Genomic DNA, 22,189 nt, shown 5'->3' with positions numbered 1-22,189 from the left:
GATCGGTAAAACATTAACAGCATCACCCAAAGCATCTTCAGCAGTGCCTAAAACCTGTGTGCACTATTACCTCTGTAACAATCTTTATAAAGCAGCACTTCACTTTGACTTTTGCCTGCATGCATGCACTTGTGCACACGCTGTGCTAGATGTACAATGAGCACCAAGCAGCATTCGGCTTTCTTATTTGCATTGCACGTCCTGACTGTGCATTTCACATCTCTGCTGTAGAGCTAAGGTCAAGGCTTTCGCAAACAAATACAAATTTTCAGGCCCACATCCATCTCACAAGCAGGCAATGATGCTGCAAAACCCACACCTCCTCCACCATCACAGATACATCCTGCCTGCTTCCCCGCGACGCATTCATCACCAAGGTAACACAGGAACAAGTTGAACCATAAATAGGATTTTAGCTTTGAGGACTTTGACATGGATTATTTGAGTGAGTGCTTCTACTGTGAAGAGATTTCAGATTTGATGGATATAAAAAAATATATATATTTAAAAAAAAAAAAACCCATAAGGGTAGATCATTGAACACTGATATTGATGGTGAGACCTAATATGTTTTTCCTTGTTATATTCCTTATATATAAGGTTCCAATGCAGGCTGGCTACTAATCATGTGACTAGGGCTGCCACAAACGATTATTTTGATAGTCGACTAGTCACCGATTATTTTTGCGATTAGTCGACTAATCAGATCATCATCCATTGGACGCAAAACTACAGCTTATTGCACCAGCAGCATCTGCTCTTATATAACTATCATTAGCTTACAGCTTTAAGTGTTTATTCTTAGTTAGCGTATTGTCTGTCTTGTCTTAATGTTGGTTTAAAATGGAGCACTGTAACAAAAAATAATTTCCCCCAGGGATCAATAAAGTATTCTGATTCTGATTAAGGTCTGTGCTAACTAAAAATAAAGACAAGATGATAGTTTATTAAATTTTAATGAAATTTGCGGATTGTTTCGGTGAAGTTTAATAAACTCCTTGCTATCTAAAATATAACAGGACACTGGAGTATATTCTGGAGCATCTCACACTTCTGATAATCAGTTGTCTGCTTGACGTTTATTCAGCTGTGTAAAAACTATAACTTTAATCTCAGACAAACTGATTTACTCAGGAACAAATAAAATACTAAAAAAAAAAGCCAAACAATAACATTTTAAGTTATCTAAGTGACTCATATATATTTAACCTGAGTAGCGAAAGATGGCGGTGGGTTTGAAAACGATTTGCGGGGAGTCCGGTGTTCTCACAGCGCTAGTGAGCCTAGCCCCCGGCTCGCTAACGAGCTAGTGGGTAACAGATGTCTCCGAAAACGTCGGAGCGCTTTTGAAAATATGTGGTGTCCTGATAAACTGAGCAGATATTTGAGGTTTACACGGCTACATTCTCGCCTGAAAATATGTTAAACGTTTATTTTGTGACCCAGAAAGAATAATAAGAGTAACATTAAAACTAACCAGCTGCCGCCATTGTTGGAAACTGCGCTGGGCCGCGCTATGAATTCTGGGACACAGCTGCTTCTTCTTCTTCTTCGGGGTTTAACGGTAGCTGACATCCTTGTACATGCAATGCTGCCATCTTCTGTTTCAGTCCGTTATTACACTCTTAAATCCTGCCACTTATTCCTGCGTCTTTTGTGATCTTACAAAGCTTCAAACGACGCGTCGACTATTAAATCAGTCGTCGACGATTTTGATAGTCGACGTAATCGTGACTAGTCGACAAATCGTGGCAGCCCTACATGTGACACGTGCTGAGACTGCTCTAAAACACCCAATTCCAGGCATTTTTTCTACTGCTGAATCTGCATGACATCAAAAGAAGAAGATATTCCCAATATAGTCATCTCAGACACACGGCTCTGGCCGTGAGCACTGAAGTTCCACCCACTTGCTGTTTAAATCTATTGTTTGCAAGTGACGACCTATTAGAAGAGAGCGGAGAAGACAGCAGACAAATGATGGGCTCCATTAACGCCCAGTATAGAATAAACAAAGATTACTTTGGACTGGGAACCATGTAAAACTAGTCTAATAGAATTCAAGATTGAAAATACAGCAAATGAAATGAGCCGAATAGTCTTTTTAAACAATTCCTTACAAAGGAATTGTAAGAAATTGTAAATTTGAGACCTCAATTGGTCATTTGAGATAATCAATTGCCAACAAAAATAATTACGACTCATTTTTGATCTTTTAGTTCACAGTTTTACCTTTTAATTCACAACTACAGCAAAGTAAAACGATGCTTATGCGTTCAATGGTTACGTTTATGGAGGCTTTCATACTCGTAATTGATTTAGGTTTAGGTTTGACTGTACCTGTGTCTATCTTAGCTCTGTTGCCTAGGAAATTAGTATGACGGGGCAGCATGTGGGGAGAGATTACACTGATTTAAGGTTACTTTTGTTTTCTCAGGACTGGCTATCACAGTGTCAAATATTTACTTTGCAGTAAGTCGGTGCACTAGCTCGAGCTGTCAAACTGTCATGTAGGTGTGAGCACCCACAGCATATGCTGAAGCTTCAGAGGCTGAGAACTGGAGATCATAGTTTTAAGAGAAGAGCACAAGCTTCCATTTACGCCACTGAAAATGGAAACAACATGACAAGCACATTGTTCCAATGCTGCACATACTACTTGGGACAGGTCTGGACAAGTGCCGCTTATCTGGAATAAGAAAAAGGAAACTCAAAGGAAAACTAGAAATGTGGGTGCCGTATTCAACAATTAATTCCTAATAGAGTGACAAAACATGCTTATTCCACGGGCTTCTTTTCTTACTTAGTGATAAAACAGGTGAAATTTCTATTAAAAATAATAAGCATTTTCTTTATTGTGCCTATTTTTTATTTTTTTTTGTGCAGTTAGACATGAAAAGCCACATTAGCAGCATGACATGGCAAGCCTGCCTGGTGGGGAAACTGCAGTCCAATCAATCAAGGCTTTATTCGCCACGTGCAGGTTGCCCTGCAGTGAAATAGGACATCACATGGGGATACAGGTCGGAGATCGGTAGCGTTACAGAAAAAAAACCCACTGAAATATACACTACAATGGGAAAGTACAAGAGGAAAAAAAGAGACCTCTACTCATGCTGGGCTCCTGGGAGGACAGCATGAGAACAGGAAACAAAAAAACTCCTCTGCACAAAAAAAAAGCACATAAATGTCAACAGCACAACATCATGGAACACGTGACCAGCCAGTTAACCGTCAAAGAATAGTAGTATAAGAAACTAGAGATGGCACGATACCACTTTTTTATGTCCGATACCGATACCGATATCATAAATTTGGATATCTGCCGATACCGATATGAATCCGATATAGTGTTTTTTAATCAACAAAACTGTTTTTTAAAATATCTTGCTGCATTTTGCAAGTCTGCAAGTTCATACTCAAGTTTAAAACAACAACTACACTAAAGCTATTCTGTTATACCTGTATACAAAAAAAATATTTCATAGTTCAGCAATACTGATCAATCTAATAAACTTAGACCTACACCATCCTCCCTATTCTGGTATTTTAAAGAGTACTTAGCATAAATATTAAGCAACCTAACTAATAGGGTTCCAACTCCCAGCAACAACAAAAATAAATAAATAAAAAATAGGGAACCACCCCTCATGCTCCACCTCATGATGCTTAATCAACGTAATCAACCTTAATTTGATGCAGTGTGAAAAAAAATGCACAGAAATCAATTATTTTTCAAGAAATATTAAATAGATTCAACATCTTTCTTCAACAAAATTGCAGACTGCACAGATGGTACCTTCCCAAAGGAAAATGTACTATAGCTTACTAGGGTATATATATTAGACTTAATAGTCACTATATACAGTAATTGACTTCTATTCATTTTACATCAAATTAAAACTTTGGGTGTCAGATAATTATTTATTAAAAGCTAGACATTTTAAATGAGAATAAGAAAGAAAAGTATGTCTTTGTGCCCCCTTTTCCCAGTTAATGCCCTATCGGCCCCCCTGGCTAAACTTTGCTAGATCCGCCCCTGCACAGTTACCAGCCGTCAGCTACGTAGAAAAAGATCCTGGTGTAGAAAGTAATATTAAATAAATTCTAACAACAGCTTATCAAGCTTAAACGTGCTGCTGTTGTTCAGCCGCTGGTTTGCTCTTTCTGGCGCAAAGTGGACCAAAAACAAACAAGAGAGACAGACTCACAACAGAAAAGCCGATCAGCTGATCATTAGCAGTTTCAGATTGAAGTAGCAGCCGGAGAGCGAGAGGCAGTCGCTAGTTAAGCTTAACTGGGAATGCTTTACAAACATTCAGAGATGGACTTACACACTTGCTTTACTTCTCTCGGGGATAACTTTGTCGGAGATGAAATGCCAGGTTGCTAGCGAAGCTCCACATGCTATCCAGACCACCGACAGGTCCCGCATGCCACAGCTGCTCTATCACGTGATGCATACTGCTCCGACGTTCTGAGGCGAGTTACGGCGTGTTGCAAGTTTTGTGAGGTGCTTTCGTGATATTTAATGGATCGGATTACATTTTTTTATTTTTCTCCGATATCCGATCCAGTAATTTAGGTCAGTATCGGACCGATACCGATACGTAATATCGGATCGGTCCATCTCTATAAGAAACCCGCCAGATTTTTGGAGAAACTAAAGTTCATTTGCTCTGATGAGCAAATCTAAAGAGTGTAAGGTTAGTGGAGATGCTATTTTGAATTTTAGAGTACCTAGAAAATTATCAGAGTATGTCTTTTCCAGAAGTTTTCATCCCAACAATAGATCTGCACCTCTTTTTGTCCATGTTTCCCTGAGAATCTCTGCAAAATTGGTGTTAAAAAAAGAGCAGCTATAGGTACTTGTGATATATTTGAACACCATCACTAGGAGGGAAAGGACAGCAGTTATTGCTTCACTTCACAGGAATAACTTCTAACCAGTGTTTTGTCTCTGACATCAGCTTGCTGAACTTCTTACATGGAAAATTCCTTTCTTTAAAAGTTGTTGCTAGACTTTCTCAGAGCTTGCTGTTTCAATTGCCCCCACAGCATTTCAGTGCAATTCACTGCTTCTGTCTGTCATGCAAATCAGCTTTATGGAATCTCAGTTAATGACTTTACCCTCATGCACTTTGACAGCAAGAGTTGCGATAAAAATTTTAGGGTTATTTTTGAATTTGCCCTTAGACTGAACTTACCCAGGTTGGCCATAAGCAGCCACCTGAAACCTACTTGAAGTTTATTTCCCTTCATTTGAAGAGTTTGTTTCCTTTATCTGTGTGTCCTGGTTAATGAAGAGCACTTAAAAACTTGGCACAGTCACAGTACACCCTTCAAAATATCAAAGAAATCCCCAAACAAAACATCCGCCTCATTTACACCATCGTTTCTTTTTGTGGCATTATTTTTGATACGTTGGCTCCAAATATACAATATTTCACCGAAACATAAGGGCAAGGAAATCCTCCACTTATATACCAAAGTCAAAACTTAATGAAATCTCTGGCAACGCTTGCTAATTAGAGAGCCAATAAACTGACATGTTATTGAAATTGGAGAACAGATACACACAGGCTCCATAATCCAATGAATAAATAAATAATTTATGCTTTTATGCCTTTTTTCTCCTCAAATTACACAGACATTATCATATGGAGTCTTGAGTATTGGAGATGCAGAATACCTCCTGACCATCTCTGAGGAAGTTCTAATAACTGGAACTTCTGATAATATTAAAATCCAATAATATTGATTATTATGGATTTGAAAGTTTGGCTAACGTCAGGATGATCTATTTTTTCCCCCATCTATTTAAACTATTAATATGATTGTATGTCAGTGTCGTGTGTGATTTGTTATTCTTTATCGATACTGTCCAAATACTTCAAAAAGCCAAGAGTTTCCCATCGCTTTCATAACTGCAAAACATTTTCTTATTGTACATTTTGATATGGCATTCACTCAAAAGACTGAAACACCATAACGTCATGTCTTATCACTCAGTTTTTAGAGTTACTGTTATTCGCTTTTTTTAAACTACTGTTATAAATAATTATCTATGTCTAACAGTTGAAGAGCTTCGCATTTAAATACCTGACATCTTAAAAAAAAAAGAAAAAAGAAACAGTTACACATCTTAATGTTTTCTTTCCTGAGCTGCCAGATGCTTAACAAAGATACATGCAATAGACAACAGAAACAGGAAATAGTCCTCTCAGAGGGCTCCTTCTTCTGGCAATGCGACTAGAGAATTATGAACTCAATTAACAAGCAGGTCGTTCAGCTTTCCTGCGAGATATAAAAACATATTTTCCTATGGAGATCAAAGCGGTTATAGGCTAAAAATAATCTTTTTTCCTTTGGTATGCCTGCGCTCAGTAAAGATATTTCTGAATTACACTGCTTTAAATAGCTGGGAGAGCTAAAAACTGGACTGTGTTCATCACTTCTAGCAGAAGTATACTGTATGTTGGCATGTGCAGACTGGACTAAAGAAAATCAAATACCCGCAATAACTATATTGAATTCAAAGACCTATTTTATGAATTAAAATGAATTAAACAACAATGCTTACTGAAACACTGTCACAATAAGAATGGATTCCTGTCAGGTTTCAGACCAACTGCGAATCAGAGGTGAATCAGGAGGAATACTGAAAAACCATAGCGATGGACAAAGACTCACATGACCTGATGGATGACCGCTTCCTAGGAAATGCACACTACACAAAGGCATCAATATGAGCAACACCCCTGGCATTCGCCAACAGCTTGTGCGTATGTGCAAGTGGGAGTAAGGGGGGACTTCATCCCATAATGCTGAGTGACCAGAAGGGCAGATGACTGTTGTTGTTTAGATTATAAAAGATGACCTTAAGCCCCTCTACATCCTCCCACAGGTTCACACACCCTCCCCATTGTTTTAGCCACAATTAAAGTCTTTCCACTGATTATCCCAGTTGTCAGAACAAAACATCAATATCCTGTTGGATAGCAAAGATGGAATAGATTAAGAGGCTTACAGTAAGTGGTTTTCCTTACTGACCCACAGGTTTATGGGAAAATGCATCCCCTGACCTGTTGCAATGGAAGAGCAAACAGCGTGTCATGGTGAAAAGCTCAGCAGCTGTTTTCTGCTCTTTTTCTCAAGACCATCAATTCCTGTATTTCAGACACCAAACTGCCTCTTAAGGCATAAGACCCCATTTAACAACGTCCAACACATTCGTGTGTCTTTGACACAAAACGGCTCTTAAAAGAAAATTTTACATTTTTGCTTAAATGAATTTCAACTCCAAATGAAGCAAAGAGTAGTGCCACAGCGTCGGTACTCATAACACAATGCCTGTTTGTTACTTCTCCATTTTTGGCTTCTGACCCAAACTTTAAAAACTGCCACTTTTCCAAATCCCTGCACATCAGCCAAACCAGTCAGTAACCACCAAATCAATGAGCAGAGCCATAACAATGAAACTGTGAGCTTACAATTAGTGTCAAGCGTTCCATAATCCTTTCATATTTAAAAGAACAGAACAGACTAGGGAACTGGGGATGTGTCACAGTGTATTAAAAAAAAAAAAAAAAAAAAAAAAAAAAAGCCTTCCTCAATCTATTCTCATGTTTAAGTTACTCATTCACTCCTGACTCATGACAAGCAAACCATCTCCGTCAGTATTGCCAAACTTCTTAAAACAACGCCACAGAAAGACGTGACTCCAGTTTCCTGGATTAGTATTTAAATTATTACTTAAGCTCAGTCTTTGCTTCCAAGTAAATTATTTTCTTAGAGTCCTGCCCTACAGTTTACGAGGGAATTTCTGACCACTGTGAGCGCCTCTGATGAAAGGACGCCTTAAAGAAAATGTTCTGCGTCGCTTTTTGTTGACAGTTGGACGAGTGGTCCGATGGCATGCGTTGTAAATATGGAAGTAGACATAAAGGATGTTTGTCCAGTCCAGCACACAGACAGGAAATATGGGGAGACACATGCAAGGAACTGCAAGCACCTCTGCAGTTCAATATTTAGCACCTCTCACCTCAGATACAAAGTGTCACGGGCGAGTGTTCTCCACAACCCTTTCTTCTTTCAGAAAACATCTGTGCTTCGTCCCTTTTGTCTTTTATTCATATTTTGTCTCCCTTCTCTCTACAATTTCCCACTTTATTCTGCTTTCCCGTTTGGAGTTTTTAGAAACCACTGCCCAGCCCTTACCAGAAATTATACTGAGGCCTGTAAGAAACTCTTACAGGCCTCAGACACAGGAAGAGACAATGTGCCACAAATGTCATAAAGACTTGTGGCAATGACATAAAGTAGCTCAGTGCCAAGTTAAACAAATCTTAACTTTGAGGTGCGACCTTTAAGTGACTAACAACAGCATGGAAGAAAAATCTTGACTAACTTCAAACCACCTTGTAGACTAAAGCTCATCACTGACGTTTCTACAAATAAAGACATAGCCCTAGCTAAAATAAGATAAGCTGACATTATATACGTTTACCAGAACCATGCATTGCAGCAGTGAAATGCACAACATGCACAGCCACCTCTATGCTGGTTTTCTGGTTACTCATGCAACTTGTGAGGTGTTTCAACTCCAAAACTCACTGCGTCAAACAGCACTTGCATGACATCAGAACAGGACTTTAAGTCCGTTTACAATAAATCCACTGACTAACATCCCAACATGCTCAATATGACTCATATCATAAAAGACGCCAGACTGTTCAGTGCATGTGGCTGTATCTGTATTTACCACCAACTGAACTGAAGCTCCTTCAAGGGTGATGTGACACTATAGACCTCTTACAGATCGCTGATATAGAAAGGGAACATTTTGTCTTCAAGGTCAATATAGACAATGTAGAGTACTTCACACAAGTGAAGATGGTTTCATTTAACCGGTAACCTTCTAATCTACATGATTAAAAAGCCAGTGGTATGCTCGAGTGGGGCTTTGCAAAGGAAATCCTGTCCTTATCTTTACACCTACTGCTTACCTTATCCTGCAGTAGGTCTATTATAACAGGTGGTAGTTCTCCTAATGTCTGATATCTACAACACCACTTAGAGCATTTAGTCTATTATGGATCTGTTCCTCAGCCACACTTATACAGGGTTTTATTTGTTTCATGAAATCCACTCCATCCAGCAGAGTCAGGTAGTCATACGCTGATAAACATTTTCTTCTTGATCAAGCAAAAACAAAATTAATAAAGTAAAAGTACTGATCTGTTACGCAGATCTCTATTATTTGAAGGTAAATTCAGCTTAATATTAACTAGGGTTTGGAGTTACATGCAAGACACTTAGTAGAAATAAAAGTCATGGCACAAGTCTGACTTGTGTGAGAACATTGAAGAGCAGTTATTAAGAGAAGTTATTCTAGGCAACTGTGTTGCTTTATTGACCTTTGTTTTTTTGTTGTTGTTGTTTTATTTTGGGGGGTGGGGGTGGGGGTGGGGGGTGGTTATATTGGTAAATGAAACAACCTGAGCAACTAAGGCGTAAAAATAAGTCAGAACACAGAAAAACATATTTCCAACAGAACAAGTGTGACATTTGGTCTAAAGACCATACCCTTTGCTTTTTAAAAGAATGGCATTTCCTTGACACGCCCCATTCAGCATGCAAAAATAAGCTACTGGAGACTACAGCAGAGAAACAGGTGTTTGCACTGTGCATTTGTCCAGGACAATACTACAAATATTTTGTAACAGCACTCAGCAATTAGTTTGGCACACGGTAAACTTGTTTTTTCTCCGTGGGTGAATCTGAAAAGCTAAAATGGGGTTACATGAATACACCTCGTCTTGCGTTTTAAACAAATAAAGATCATCTCTAAACCAGGCACACTCGTGCCAAAATACAGACTGATTTCGTATTATTATCACTGACTAACATAAGTGCATTTGCATCTGCTGAGATTTCCTTTATTTTCACTGTGGAAGGAGGAAGTAAGAGCCAGAAACCGATGAATTGCATAACACTGCTGATCAGCTGTAAATGACTGAGTACTGGAGCACAAAATCAATTGCAGTACTCATACTGGTTGCTTAAAAAAAAGCACCCTGCAAATAAAAACATGCCACATTTAATTCAGTTTGAAGTAAGCTGCTACCTGTAGATATGATTTATGGAGCCTTGGGTCTTCCCTTCCCTGACATCGGTGCCTTTGACACGTTTAAAATGCTTGACTACAGATCCCATCTGGCTTTTACACTATAAATCCAGAATTAAAGCCTAGCTTAGCTGCCAATGATCTTCCAACCAGGCCATTTCATGTAGTAAAATCTAATTTACATATTGCACTTCTTATTTATAGCCATTACCGGCGACAGTGGTGTTGACATTACCTGCGGAAGAGGAGTCATCGTGGTCGGAGCTCAGGTACCCATCACTCCTCCTCTCTGGGGTGCTGCACCCCGAGCCTCGGGAGGGTCTGCGTTGAATGTGGGGGAAGGACGGTGACAGTCTGCCATCATCGGAGTCAAACTCCCTGCTGTGGCGGAAAGGCCGCCGGCTGTCCCGGTGAGCGCTGGAAGTCTTCTGACCGTCTCTTCCCGCAGTCTTTGGTGCCAACAAGTTATTCCTGACGAAATTTTCATTCAGCTCCAAATCCTCATATTCCCGGTCGCTGCCTTCCTCGTTGTCATTTGCACGCTGGACGATGGCAGGGGCCGTGTCCACTCTACAAAACATGGGCTTCTGTGGCGGAACCGGGATAGGGACTGGTTTGCCCATCTTGCCGCTGAACCTGCCTCGCTCCCGGCCGAAGGAGCTGGTGAGCCCCGCTGTGTTGCTACCCGCAGCGTGGTGCTTCATGCCACCGGGGTCCAGCGCCTTCATCCTCCCCTCGTCACGCTCGGCGTCCCGCCGCGGCGGTTTCCTGATATTCTCCGTTTTGGAAAAGGTCGACATGTCAGCGTTAAAGTTTTCATCTTTGCCTTCAAACCTTTCCGGGTCGTTTCTCTTCTGTCGGGCCACGGTGGTCTCCAGGTAAATCACCTTGAATTTCTCCTCTGCCAGAGCCTTCTGGAGCCTCTTCAGGTTGGCTTTGCATGTCTCCAGCTCGGACTCGATGTCCTCTACAGAGTTCAAATCCATCTGGGGTACTTTTCCGTCGGGAAATTCTTTCCTCCAGTGTTTTTCGAATTCCTCCTGCTCCCACATATTGATGTTCACGCGGGGCTTCACGCCCGTCGCAGTCTTGTCATGCAAGTCAGAAAATATTGAAGCTAACTGTTGTCTTCACCGACACTGTCGCGTAAATCCACGTTCCTTTCTCACTTGTTTTCCGGAAAAGAAAAAACAAACAAATAAACGGTATTAACTTGAGCACTTTCTGACCATCTTGCACCTCCTACACGTAACTGGCGCACGGCGCACTCCTGCGTTTAATGCAGACAAGTTTGCCACTACGCTGAAAAGTTTCGAGACTTCCTGTATCCAGACGTGGTGCGTTCAGGTGCCGCTGGGAGAATTAATGTGGCCATGGTTTCGTGACAGCATTATCCAATCAATACCGCGGATTCTGAAGTGGATGTGTGCGGTATAGCCTGGTGGCAAAAAAAAAAAATGTTTAAAAACAAGCAAACAGAAAAAACAACAACAAATAATAAAAAAAAAAACAATTATTATAAGGATGAGGGCAGGGATGTTAGAATATTATAACTCATGACTAATATTTCCATCGATTGCTAACACTGTATCTGCGGATAAACTAACCAGTTTTACTTGAACGCTATTCCTGAATTTCTTTTCACACCTTATAATAATAATAATAATAATAACATAAAAAAAATCCGACAGGATCTGAATGCAACAAGCACTGCTACAGGAAAGCAACCGTGCTTGGTGGTGCACATTTAAAAGAAATTATATTCCAGATAAAGGTTGATCTGTTTGGTAGTTTGTATCTTTGCCAGTTCAGTCTATTGTGAAGAAACACTGCTGATCTAAATATACTGTCAACTTGTTTCTATTCTGTTGTTTGTGGTTTTCTATTTTAGCCACACTGGTGGTCTGTTGAACAAAGATGCTGAACAAATCTTGTTACAGTGTTGACACATTTTAAAAACCTTTAATGATATACAGGAAGCTCAAAAACCTGCAAGTTGCTTTAAATGACACAAAAAATTAATTCCTCCTGACCACATTTCAGCTGCATACATATATACACGGGCACACTGGGCAGCATGTAATGTTGCAGACCAAGCAGACTGAAAGCAGATGTTTGGTTTGCTTCCCTATAGCTACAGGTTTCGGTGGTTTGACATTAAGGAAGGGACGAGGCACTTTTCTTTTTTTTTTTTTATCTATCAGGTAGCTTGTTATCTGTCTGCAGAGGAAACAAAAATACTGCAGGAACTCATGTACAAAAACCTTTCACACGCACCTGTCTCTTCAATGCTATAACTTCAAGCACACATCCTCCTTCTCCTCCTTGTTTTCAAGCCTGCTAGTTAACGATTGCTAAACAGTGTGTTGAAAAAAAGGTCAACTTGATTCCCCATCTTGATTTGTGGCACAGCAGAAAAATATTTATTGGACATTTAGCTGGTAAATAATTAAGTATGTGTCATTTTGAAGACTCTCCATGTCTGTGATTTTCATATGAACAGAGCCCATCTCTGGGAGACTCATCTTCCATAAAAAAGTAAACGTAAAGCATGATTATCAAAATTCATGCAGCTATGTCCTGATAATATTAAAGAAGAGCCTGGTAAGAAGCCAGACAGGAGCCTTCCAGTAAAATAGAGTGTAATGCTATACAACATAGAAGAAAGTTATCTGTGCAGACAGAGAGAGGCGGGTGCAGGCAGAGATGGGTGCTTGGTATTTCTGAGTGCCCATTTGGATAACCGCCCAGAACTGAAAGATCATTCTCCTGAAAGCTTTCAGTGGCCATTGATCCGCACTCATTGCAAGCCTGGGGGCCTGTATTGGGTTACTGTAATGAATAGTCTACAAAGACTACGACCAGCTATGAAGCTAGATTACCAATCACAGGCCTGATACGACAAAGAAAGCATAAAACGTGGACTTTTCCTGGTTAGTCTACAAGTTATAATAAAGACAGCTAGCTTTGGGGACTGCATAAACATGACTGTGTAGCTGATCCAGCCATACTTCTCATGCTTTACTCATTTCATCGCTTAACATCAGTGAAACAGACACCTAACAAGTTTGCTCAGTGTGTGGTATTCAGTCGACAGATACCTGAGTGGGTAAACGATGCAGAAGAGTGTGCACAAAGCTGGAATTCTGCTTTAATTACATTTCGCAGCTACAACCACACCTACCACACTGATCAGAGGTGCTCAATAGATAACCAGAATGTAACAATATTATAAAATGCCTGTTAAATGAGTTCCCTTTTGTGTGAGTGTGTGTCATATATTCACAGCTTAAATAACACCTCCAGCCCAACAAGCTGTGGGTATGTACTCTGTGTTACTATCCAACCCTTTTTAGTGAACATATTCTTAAACTTTTCCACACACCTCTCAGCACTCCTTCACCTCCATTCAAATCCAGATGCCTTGGATTCCTGAAACACTAAACTCAGATAGTGACTCGAATTCTTTGCTGCCATCAACAAAAAGAGAGACGCATGAACAAACTATCCAGCTATGTTATAATTACAGCACTTAGTGTCATTGTAAATACATATGGGTGCCTTCTACGGTACGGCACATGTATAATATATAAAATATATAATATTGTAAGTGTCAAAGTTGTATTGAAGCTTATACCTAAAGTCTTATGGGACAAGAGTACTTGAAATAAAGGCATTGAAAGTGCACATATTGAAACATATTGATGGGTCAAGTGTTTAAAAAAAAGAAAGAAAAAAAAATACCACACAAGTAGAGAGCTGCAATTTTTCCTTAGTGGGTCAGCAGCTCTGTGATCAGGAGAGCTGCTGTAAAAGTGGATAGGTTCTTGTGACACATGATGCACCAGTGACACACAAAGGAGCAAAACAACTGGCTCGGACACGATTCCACCGGCTGCACCCTCCAGTATATTCTGTACTGCACCACAGTGCATGGTGTGAGGGACTTTAATCAGTGGTTGCATGACGCCCTCTTGTGGCCACATGCCCTGCAGGACTAAACGAGCGTGAGTCAAAGCAGCACACATAGTAAAACACACAGTAGTACAACATTTATTGGTAGGATCATTTCCGCAGGACTTCTAGTACAGTGAATTTCACTAATCACAGAAATGATTCTAACAGATATATTGCTCAAGTCTAAGACCACAGCGAGACACTTTGGGACAACATAAAGATGAAAACATTAAAAAGTAAATATGCTTTCCAGGATGCGAAGTTCTATGCATCCCTTTGAAAGCAAACTTACAATACAAGTATATCAAAATAGACAGATATATTATAAAAAACACATCTCACACTGCATCTGGTTTATGTGGGAGAGATCTTAGACTGTAATCGAAACTTTTAACCGAGACATAAAATCTACAAAACTCTACTCCAGATTTGTTGCACAACTGTCTCTGAAATCTCAGTTAAGGCAAAAAAAGGACAGCACCACAGATGCAACCAACGGAGTTACAGGTAGGTAGTATCAAAGGCCACAAAACAACCCCCCACCCCTACACGTGATACAAATATATTTTCAGAAAAAAGACAAACATCTACAGTTTGAGTCAAAAGTTTGCAGGTGACGATCCTCTACACAGCCTTCCTGAGCAGTAGTTGGAAACGTAAAAGGAGTGTTTAGGATGATTGAGGAGCCATCAATGATTAGGCCTAGTCTTTAATATAATAAAAATCTAGTTGATTTAATGTAAATATGTACAATATCATAAATACTTCTCACAATAATATAGTAGTCTTCAGATCAAAGACTGTCACAGTGCCTGCACAAATGTTCTTTGCATAGTTAAGTGATTTTCCGATAGTGAATGCATAAAAACCTAAATCAGTTTGTAAAAGATGGAATCTAACCTGCAGGATTTCTGCTGTTTTCTAACAGAGCAAAGTGCAAAATCTTGATACAGTTTGCTCCTGTGGCTAATACATAATCATGATTGCTGTTAGCCTTAAGAAACAGTTCTTCATGCTTTTATGATGGCACTTGCTACCAAGGTTTCTCGCCTGGTGGTTATAAATGCCTGTTGTTTCTCATAATAGGCTGCCTCGTTAATAAAAGTGGGATAGACCGTCCCGGAGCCTTGGTAGTGGATGGTTTTTCCATCAAATGTCTGGAACATTGGGTCACCAGGGTTCAGCGGCTCCCAGTCACAGTCCTGCAACAATAACAAGCAAGAGCCACAGGGAAAGTAACTCGAGTATGTTGTTTAAACTGAAACAATACATCCTCACGTCATCTAAAGAAATCTCATTTCCTCCTTAAAGCAGCACATTTATAGACTCAACGGTCCAAACATGACATGAATGCTAGAGATTGAAGGTGAGAGCAATTCTAAATTTGAATATTTACCTGCAGGTTGGGGTGAACCATGGCTATGATGTTTCCATTGGCGTCTCGGGGGTAGTCGATCCACTCGAGGACTCGGAAAACTTCAACTGTACAAGGAGGGAACTCCACACCTAAACAGCACAGAAAACACAGAGAGAGTATGTGAGTGGATTGGGATAACATAATGAAAGCTGGAGTTAGACTGAATTCCCAGAGTTAATGTCCCCGGGTTTAGAACAAGCCTAAAAAAATAAATAAATAACTAAAAAAGAAGAAAAATAGATTTAAATAAACATTCGAACACTATTTAACAAACTGTTTCAAGGGCAGCTTTATTATAGGTCCTCAGAAGGGTATAAAAGCTGTAGTACGTTAAGGCATCGAGTCGCGATATCTCCTAGACGACCAGTAGATCAAACATTAACATTAAGTCAGTGCAGAAATTTATCTTCACATGGAAGGTAAAGCCCCACTCTTACAGGTGAAAAGTCATCTGCATCACCTAGCAGTTGTCGAATTGAAGGGCAGCTTGTTAAAAAAAACAAAAAAACAACTCACTGAACAAATGCACCTTGCTTCCCAATTGAACTTGTCTGTTTTTTATGCTACTATACCATACTTGACTGGCACTGTGGTGCAGTGGTTACCAATTTAGCTTGAAAGCAAAAAGCTCCTGGGTTCAAACCCAACAGCCTTTGTGCATGGAGTTTGCTTTGTGTGCTCTTCCTGTGCTTCTGTGGGATTTCTCCAGTTTGCACCCACAGTCCAAAGACATGCTTGTTAGGTTAAGAGGCAATTCTAAACTGGCTGCAGGTGTTGGTCTCTTTATGACAGACTGGTGAAAGGGTAACCAAACTTTTGCTAAGATGAATAAGCAGGGTAAGCAGAAGAACATTGATGGATTTATAATAGTTGCCTGATCTTTATAGAACTCTGATTGGCCTGAGAAAACCTGAAAACAGAGCTCAGAGAAGGTGCTTAAGTGCAGTCGTCACCAAAATCTTGTTGTCTACCGCTTTCTTTATTCAGCTAAATCTAACTCGTGACATTGCTATCAAACAGATAAAGATAATATGCATTATATTACCTCTGCATTATTACGTATGTAGATTTTTCACTCTGGACCACAGTAACGAGCTCAGTAACATTTTAAAACTTGGTTTTGATTTTATTTATTTTTTGAAGTACAGATTAGTGGAAAAAAAGACGTTACCTTTACTTTATATTAAGATGGGCATAAAATACACAGTAAAACATAAATCAAACTAATGTCACACAATGGACAAGTTGCCAAGTTTTCATGAGATTGTTCAACTGTGATTTGAAACCAGAGTGTCCTTGTTCAACCTTAGGAATTACACACGAGGTTTGGTAATGTTTGGCAGAGCTCTGACATTAGGAAACCATTTCACCTGCACTCAGCTGTATTCATATGCAAGTAGCAGTGCGGAACAGGAAGGACAAATGCTTCTGAAGTTTTAGTTTCCCTGCTTAATGGGGGGGGGGGCTATCCTTCTGAGCAAGCCTTGTATAGCTAAAGGACTTGTTTCATCATGCTGCTCAGCTGCAAAGCGCAGGAACACCGCTTCAACACCATGCCAGAACATTCATTATCACCACGGTGGTCCTAAGACAGAAGACTACCACCCCAGTGCCAGCCAGTCCCTAATGACATGGAAACTGACCAACTCCCAGTTAGCGGCCCTTTCAACGGCGGGACAGTTGGGGAAACCAACAGCCTGCAATTCTAACTTGGCACAGATCGCATGTTTCCGTAAAGATATGAGGGAAACGCTGCCCTGCACCTAAACACTGAGAACACTCTTTCGTTTAGGGGGGGGAGAACGAGCCGAGTGGAGGCGTAACGCAGATAAATTTAGAGAGCGAGGACTAGGTACATCTGGATGAGTCAGATGGTCACCCATGGGCATTTTGTCACAAAACGTTTCTCATCACAGGGATGCTGACAGATGGTAAACAACTCACTTTTCTATTATATAACACATTATGAATCACACTTGCTGTTTTTGAGCCCAAATTATGAACACTGTTTAATACTTTGTAACTTCTGTAAGAGCTACTTCAGAGGTCATTCATTCTTCACACTATGCTGCAGTGCTATAACCCTTTAAAGTCTTGTGACACAGCCTGTTGTCATGTAGCTAAATGTGACTACAGCTTAACACTTCAAGTCTCACCTTCATTAAAGAGTTCAATAAAGTCCAGAGCATGTTTCAGTATCACTCGCATGGCTTCAAAGATGTTGCTTCTTAAAACACCTTGAGGCTGAGGACCCACTTCCAAACCTGCATAGAAGAAAACAATCAAATGATTCATCTGCAAGTAAAAGATTTTCTACCAGCTGAACGTATACTCCAGTTAGATATGTTAAACGTGTAAGGGCTAAGGGCTAGCTGGGATTTGTCGAGGGTGCCACACAACCAAACATGACTGTACTCGATGCAGTGGCTGCTCTGCAAGAGTCAGTAAAAGTCATACACGGTTGCATGCTCGAGAATCATGGCTACACAGAAAACAGGCACAAGGCCTCAGGTTTAATATAGGAAACTGAAACGACAACATTTAAAAGACCACAAAGAGATACAAAATGACCACAAAAATGTGCAAAATGACGAAAAAGCATTGAAAATGGCAAGAAAGGGATGAAAAACCACAGAGGAAACAAAAAGAACTCCAAATAACTGCGATACGACCAAGCGATTAAAATAAATGCGATCGAAAGACCTAATTACCAAATCAACAATTAAGAAATGATTCACACTTTATTCACCTAGGGGTCATTTTTAACCCGAGGACAACACAAGGGTTAAGCTTACAAGTGCCCATAATGATATTTGTTATTCTGTACACTGTTAGTCTGTAAAATATGCTAGAATCACCACAAAATTGACCACAAAGACACACCACACAGCCAAACACCACCTACAAAGCAACTAGAAAGTCCTGAAAAACAACAGTTTGTGTCATTACGTGCTCGGGGTTGAACCCCCTTCTTTAAAACAATGGCTTTAAAACCTGTTTTTCTTAATCCACCTCTGCCACTGTCCACAGATAAACCTGGCTGGACTACAGAGACTCACCAACAGGGTGCTTGGCGACAGAGCGTGAAGTGGAATATTTCAGAAGAGGATGTTCATTCATCAGAACAAGACAACTGGCTGGAGCCATGGCTTTCTACAAGACAAGAGAACAAGAACGTCATATAAAAAGCAGATAAAAGAAAGCCAAACACAAACGCACAAAGGCAAAGGTGTTACGGTCGTGCTCGATAGAATGGAAAATGAAATCTAAACCAACTAACGCTGTATCAAAAACGACTGTGTGGGGAATGAAGTTTAAGCTGGTGGGCTATCTTCGTTTGTCAGCAGAGGCTCGAAATCCTTTTCAGAAGGAACACCATCATAGTGGTCGCCTTCATCATTAAATTAAAAGCTGTTTCTCTAACATTAAACTGGCAGCGGTTCAGATCATCTGCCGAGGGGTAAATCCTTCAAAGTATGAGACAGAGTAATCGGTACCGTACTAGACCTGAGCCCTTTTCTACATTGTGCGTTTGCGATTATCAACAAACACGAGCAAAGCGCCTGAAGTCACAGCATCTAAACCGGAGGCATTTACTAAGCTGGTGAATATTTATGAAGTCTATGAATCCTTATATAACTGATGTCTGTGTATTGGTGGGGCAGTTTACAGTTTTAAAACTTAAGAATGCATTTCCCGTGAGGTGTATTGTACAAAAGACATGTTGCTTTTGGCTTCATTTCTCCTCCCTGCAGGTGCTCACCATGGATTGTTATTAAGAACGAGAAAGGAATGCAACAGCTGGCATTTTAAGATGGAAGTTAATGTAAAGTAATAAGAGGGGTTTGCCTTGTCATTACCATGAAGCAATGTGAATTTTCGAGGTTGTATTAATGTCTTAAAACAAATTATTTATAAAGATTTGCTGTCTCTGGAGCATTTTATGCTTCTTTGTTAGTTCCCATGTGGGATTTAATCAGTGTAAAGCTGTTGTTACACATGCAGTTTATCACTAAAATATTTGAGAAGTCCAACACTGGACAATGTCCTGATCAGCCAATAGCCAACACTGTTTTGGGCTAAATGATACCCAAACGCACTGTTGATTATTTTGGCACCTTTATCCCATTTGGTAGTCAGCAAAGAAGTCCTGTGTTACAGTCAAGTATGAAACATTTTGGGAGGGCAGATCTAGTTCAGCACCATGTTGATTATGCTGAGACCTTCTGGTACAGCAGCTCTCCACAATAAACATGCCACAGACTCCTCTGAGAACAAGCTTGTTAGGGTTACGTCCAAGATTTTTGGACAGATCTGTGACATTTATGAAATTCTCGTTGTTACAGTGGAAAGAAGAATTGCTTGAATTAAAGTTATGTTTTACTGGCAGAATTATAACTTTTGGTTACACCAGAGAAAATCAGGTGTTGTTACATAATTATTACAAAGTGTTGACTAACGATATTCTCTTTCAGATTGAAAGGTTCCAAGGACAAAAATAAATGTATACATTGCTGCAGTGCTTTCAAAACAGTGACTTTACCCTTTTTTTGTGTTAAATCCACAATCAATTAGAGCCCTGTTTGTTTTGTTGCTCTCCTTAGTCATCACTATTAAGTAGCTTTCATTGCATGTGTTTTTGTTTTAGTTGGTTTTGCTTGGATTGAACATCTGGCATCTCCTCCACTTGTCCCTTGGGAGGCCCACTAAAAAGGGCAGGAATAAAAAAATAAGCATTTAGTTCTTTTTATTTTATTCTCAACAATGTAATTATAGCCCAGTTCATCTGTACTTACTTTACTTAATGCTGTCAGATAAAATCCATCTTGTAAGAGAGACACTGAACATCTAATGGTTTATATTATCTCCTAAGGCTCATCTGGGAATTTGGCTGAGAGTACAAAGACAACAAGGATCCTTCTGGGGTATTTGGATGAGCCTAACATGGATGGATTTACATCTCTCAACTATCTCAACTAAAGCTCAGCAAACAGATCAGCCTCAGACGGAGGTCAGAGAACGACACAGGTTGAGAAGTTGAGCTACATCTCGTGTTTCTCCACATACTGCACAGTGTGCAGCACAGACTATGAGTGGAACAATCATGCAGTAATATTATACAGTCGCAATGATGCCTGCTGAATAATGATATATAATTTGGACTTTCTGCAAATATAATGGCAGCACTTGATGACAGTGATTGTTTTATCTCGTTTAGGTCTCAGTACTCTTTTTTTTCCATGTTAACCATCAGTCGATTTTTAACAAACTGCAAATCTTGCCAAACTACTCTTTTCATCACTGATTAAGCTTGCCGGTCATTACAGTTGAAGTACGTGGTTAAAATGTCTCAACGGTTGTAGAGAAAAGGTTCCACAAAAGCTCCTCTCAAATACTAGAAGTTACTGGATGTAACTACAGTTCTGTGAGCATAAGTGTAGCGCCCCAACAGGCTTCACCACTGTTTGTGTAAACTGGTCAGAGGGGTGGTCAGATTTTAGGGTGTGATAGCTCTTCTCATAAAAAAGTCCCTACAGTGTATATGTTTGTTCGTATTCTCAAGGCCGCCACCTTTATGTAGTTCATCATCTGCAGATTGAAGTGGTCTTTGGAGCTTTCCAGAATCAGAGTGCAGCCCATGTTGGATGTCGTGTTGTGAAGGTCAAAGATGACATCGTAGGCCTCCGGGCTTCCTTTGGGACCAAATATCCTGTTGATCTCCTGGGCTCTCAGCACCTCATAGGGCAGGTCATTTCCACCTGGGGCACTGCAGGGTGTGTGCAAACACATAAAGCATGTTAGAGCTGCCACAAGCCTAACTATTCACATACTATCACACAAGTCAGCTCAAAGAACAATGAATCATGTTAATTATTTACACAAGAGTGTCCTACATACACTTTAACCTAACGGTTGGCTAAAAGGGAAAAGGCTAGTATGTCGGGGTTAAACTCCACATGCAGAACTTCATGGTTAAAGTATTGGCAGCCATGGAGTCAATGCTGGGAAGTAGTAGCTGCATTCAGTAGGCCAGTGGCCTCCTTCTGTCAAAGTTAAGAAGAAACTGTATTCATTAACTCCAAGTCTTAGGATCTTTCCAAAGTGTATTTTGCCCCCGGGCCTTGCTCTGACCAGAGGACGAGTGCTGCCCACTTTCACGCTCTTTTAAAGCATTTCAAAACACCAACCAGTCTAGGTCATTCTCCACGCTATAGCAGAATAGCACCTCTACTGTCTGTGTTGTTTTGCCTCCCTCACATCTGTCATTTACTCCCTGTTTTCAGAGACTGTCCGGTATTGTCTGGACTGCTGGGAAATAAGCACACAAGCACAGTGTAAGCAGCAGCTGATGAAGTGGACTCCCAAAATTCATCTGAAGGGGTCAAGCGGGTGCTAATTTTGAGGGAAGATGTCCTTCTATACAAGGGGGGGGGGGGGGGGGGGAATGACATCATGATGAGTTGTTTTTGGAAAGAGTCTCCAACTGTTTAATCTTCTTATATGTTGCCTTCAGAGAGGCCAAATAGTGAACATGCTGGAGAGCGCTGAAGAAGATCTTAAAGTGTCAACTAATGCTTGTACGATGAGGCCGGAACGCTTCACTCATTCGGTTTGAGCTCTGGGCATCACTTCAGCTTCACTGCTAAGAAATTATGTGTCACCTCTGTATATGCTCAGCGCTCAAT

General features: G+C 40.3%; 2 protein-coding genes across 2 annotated transcripts in view; both read right to left on the bottom strand.

Moving 5' to 3' along the window:
- Positions 1-11,432, bottom strand: part of abr (ABR activator of RhoGEF and GTPase) — a 124,075-nt gene extending 112,643 nt beyond the window's left edge. The window contains exon 1 of the mRNA XM_085469842.1: positions 10,365-11,432. Within this exon, the coding sequence (XP_085325968.1) occupies positions 10,365-11,181 (817 nt within the window). The 5' untranslated portion in view covers positions 11,182-11,432. The remainder of the gene's footprint in view (positions 1-10,364) is intronic.
- Positions 11,433-14,166: 2,734 nt separating this feature from the next.
- Positions 14,167-22,189, bottom strand: part of aspa (aspartoacylase) — a 9,562-nt gene continuing 1,539 nt past the window's right edge. Inside the window, exons 2-6 of the mRNA XM_085469841.1 lie at positions 21,075-21,270; positions 18,563-18,656; positions 17,660-17,767; positions 15,483-15,592; positions 14,167-15,288 (exon numbers count right to left, since the gene is read on the bottom strand). Of these exons, the coding sequence (XP_085325967.1) occupies positions 15,097-15,288; positions 15,483-15,592; positions 17,660-17,767; positions 18,563-18,656; positions 21,075-21,270 (700 nt within the window). The 3' untranslated portion in view covers positions 14,167-15,096. The remainder of the gene's footprint in view (positions 15,289-15,482; positions 15,593-17,659; positions 17,768-18,562; positions 18,657-21,074; positions 21,271-22,189) is intronic.

This window comes from Copadichromis virginalis, linkage group LG10, assembly GCF_057382275.1.
Source record: "Copadichromis virginalis isolate Kocher_CV1m ecotype Utaka linkage group LG10, C_Virginalis_male_GT1.1, whole genome shotgun sequence".
Classification (NCBI taxonomy): domain Eukaryota; kingdom Metazoa; phylum Chordata; class Actinopteri; order Cichliformes; family Cichlidae; genus Copadichromis; species Copadichromis virginalis.
This window is presented reverse-complemented; position numbering and strand designations above follow the sequence as displayed.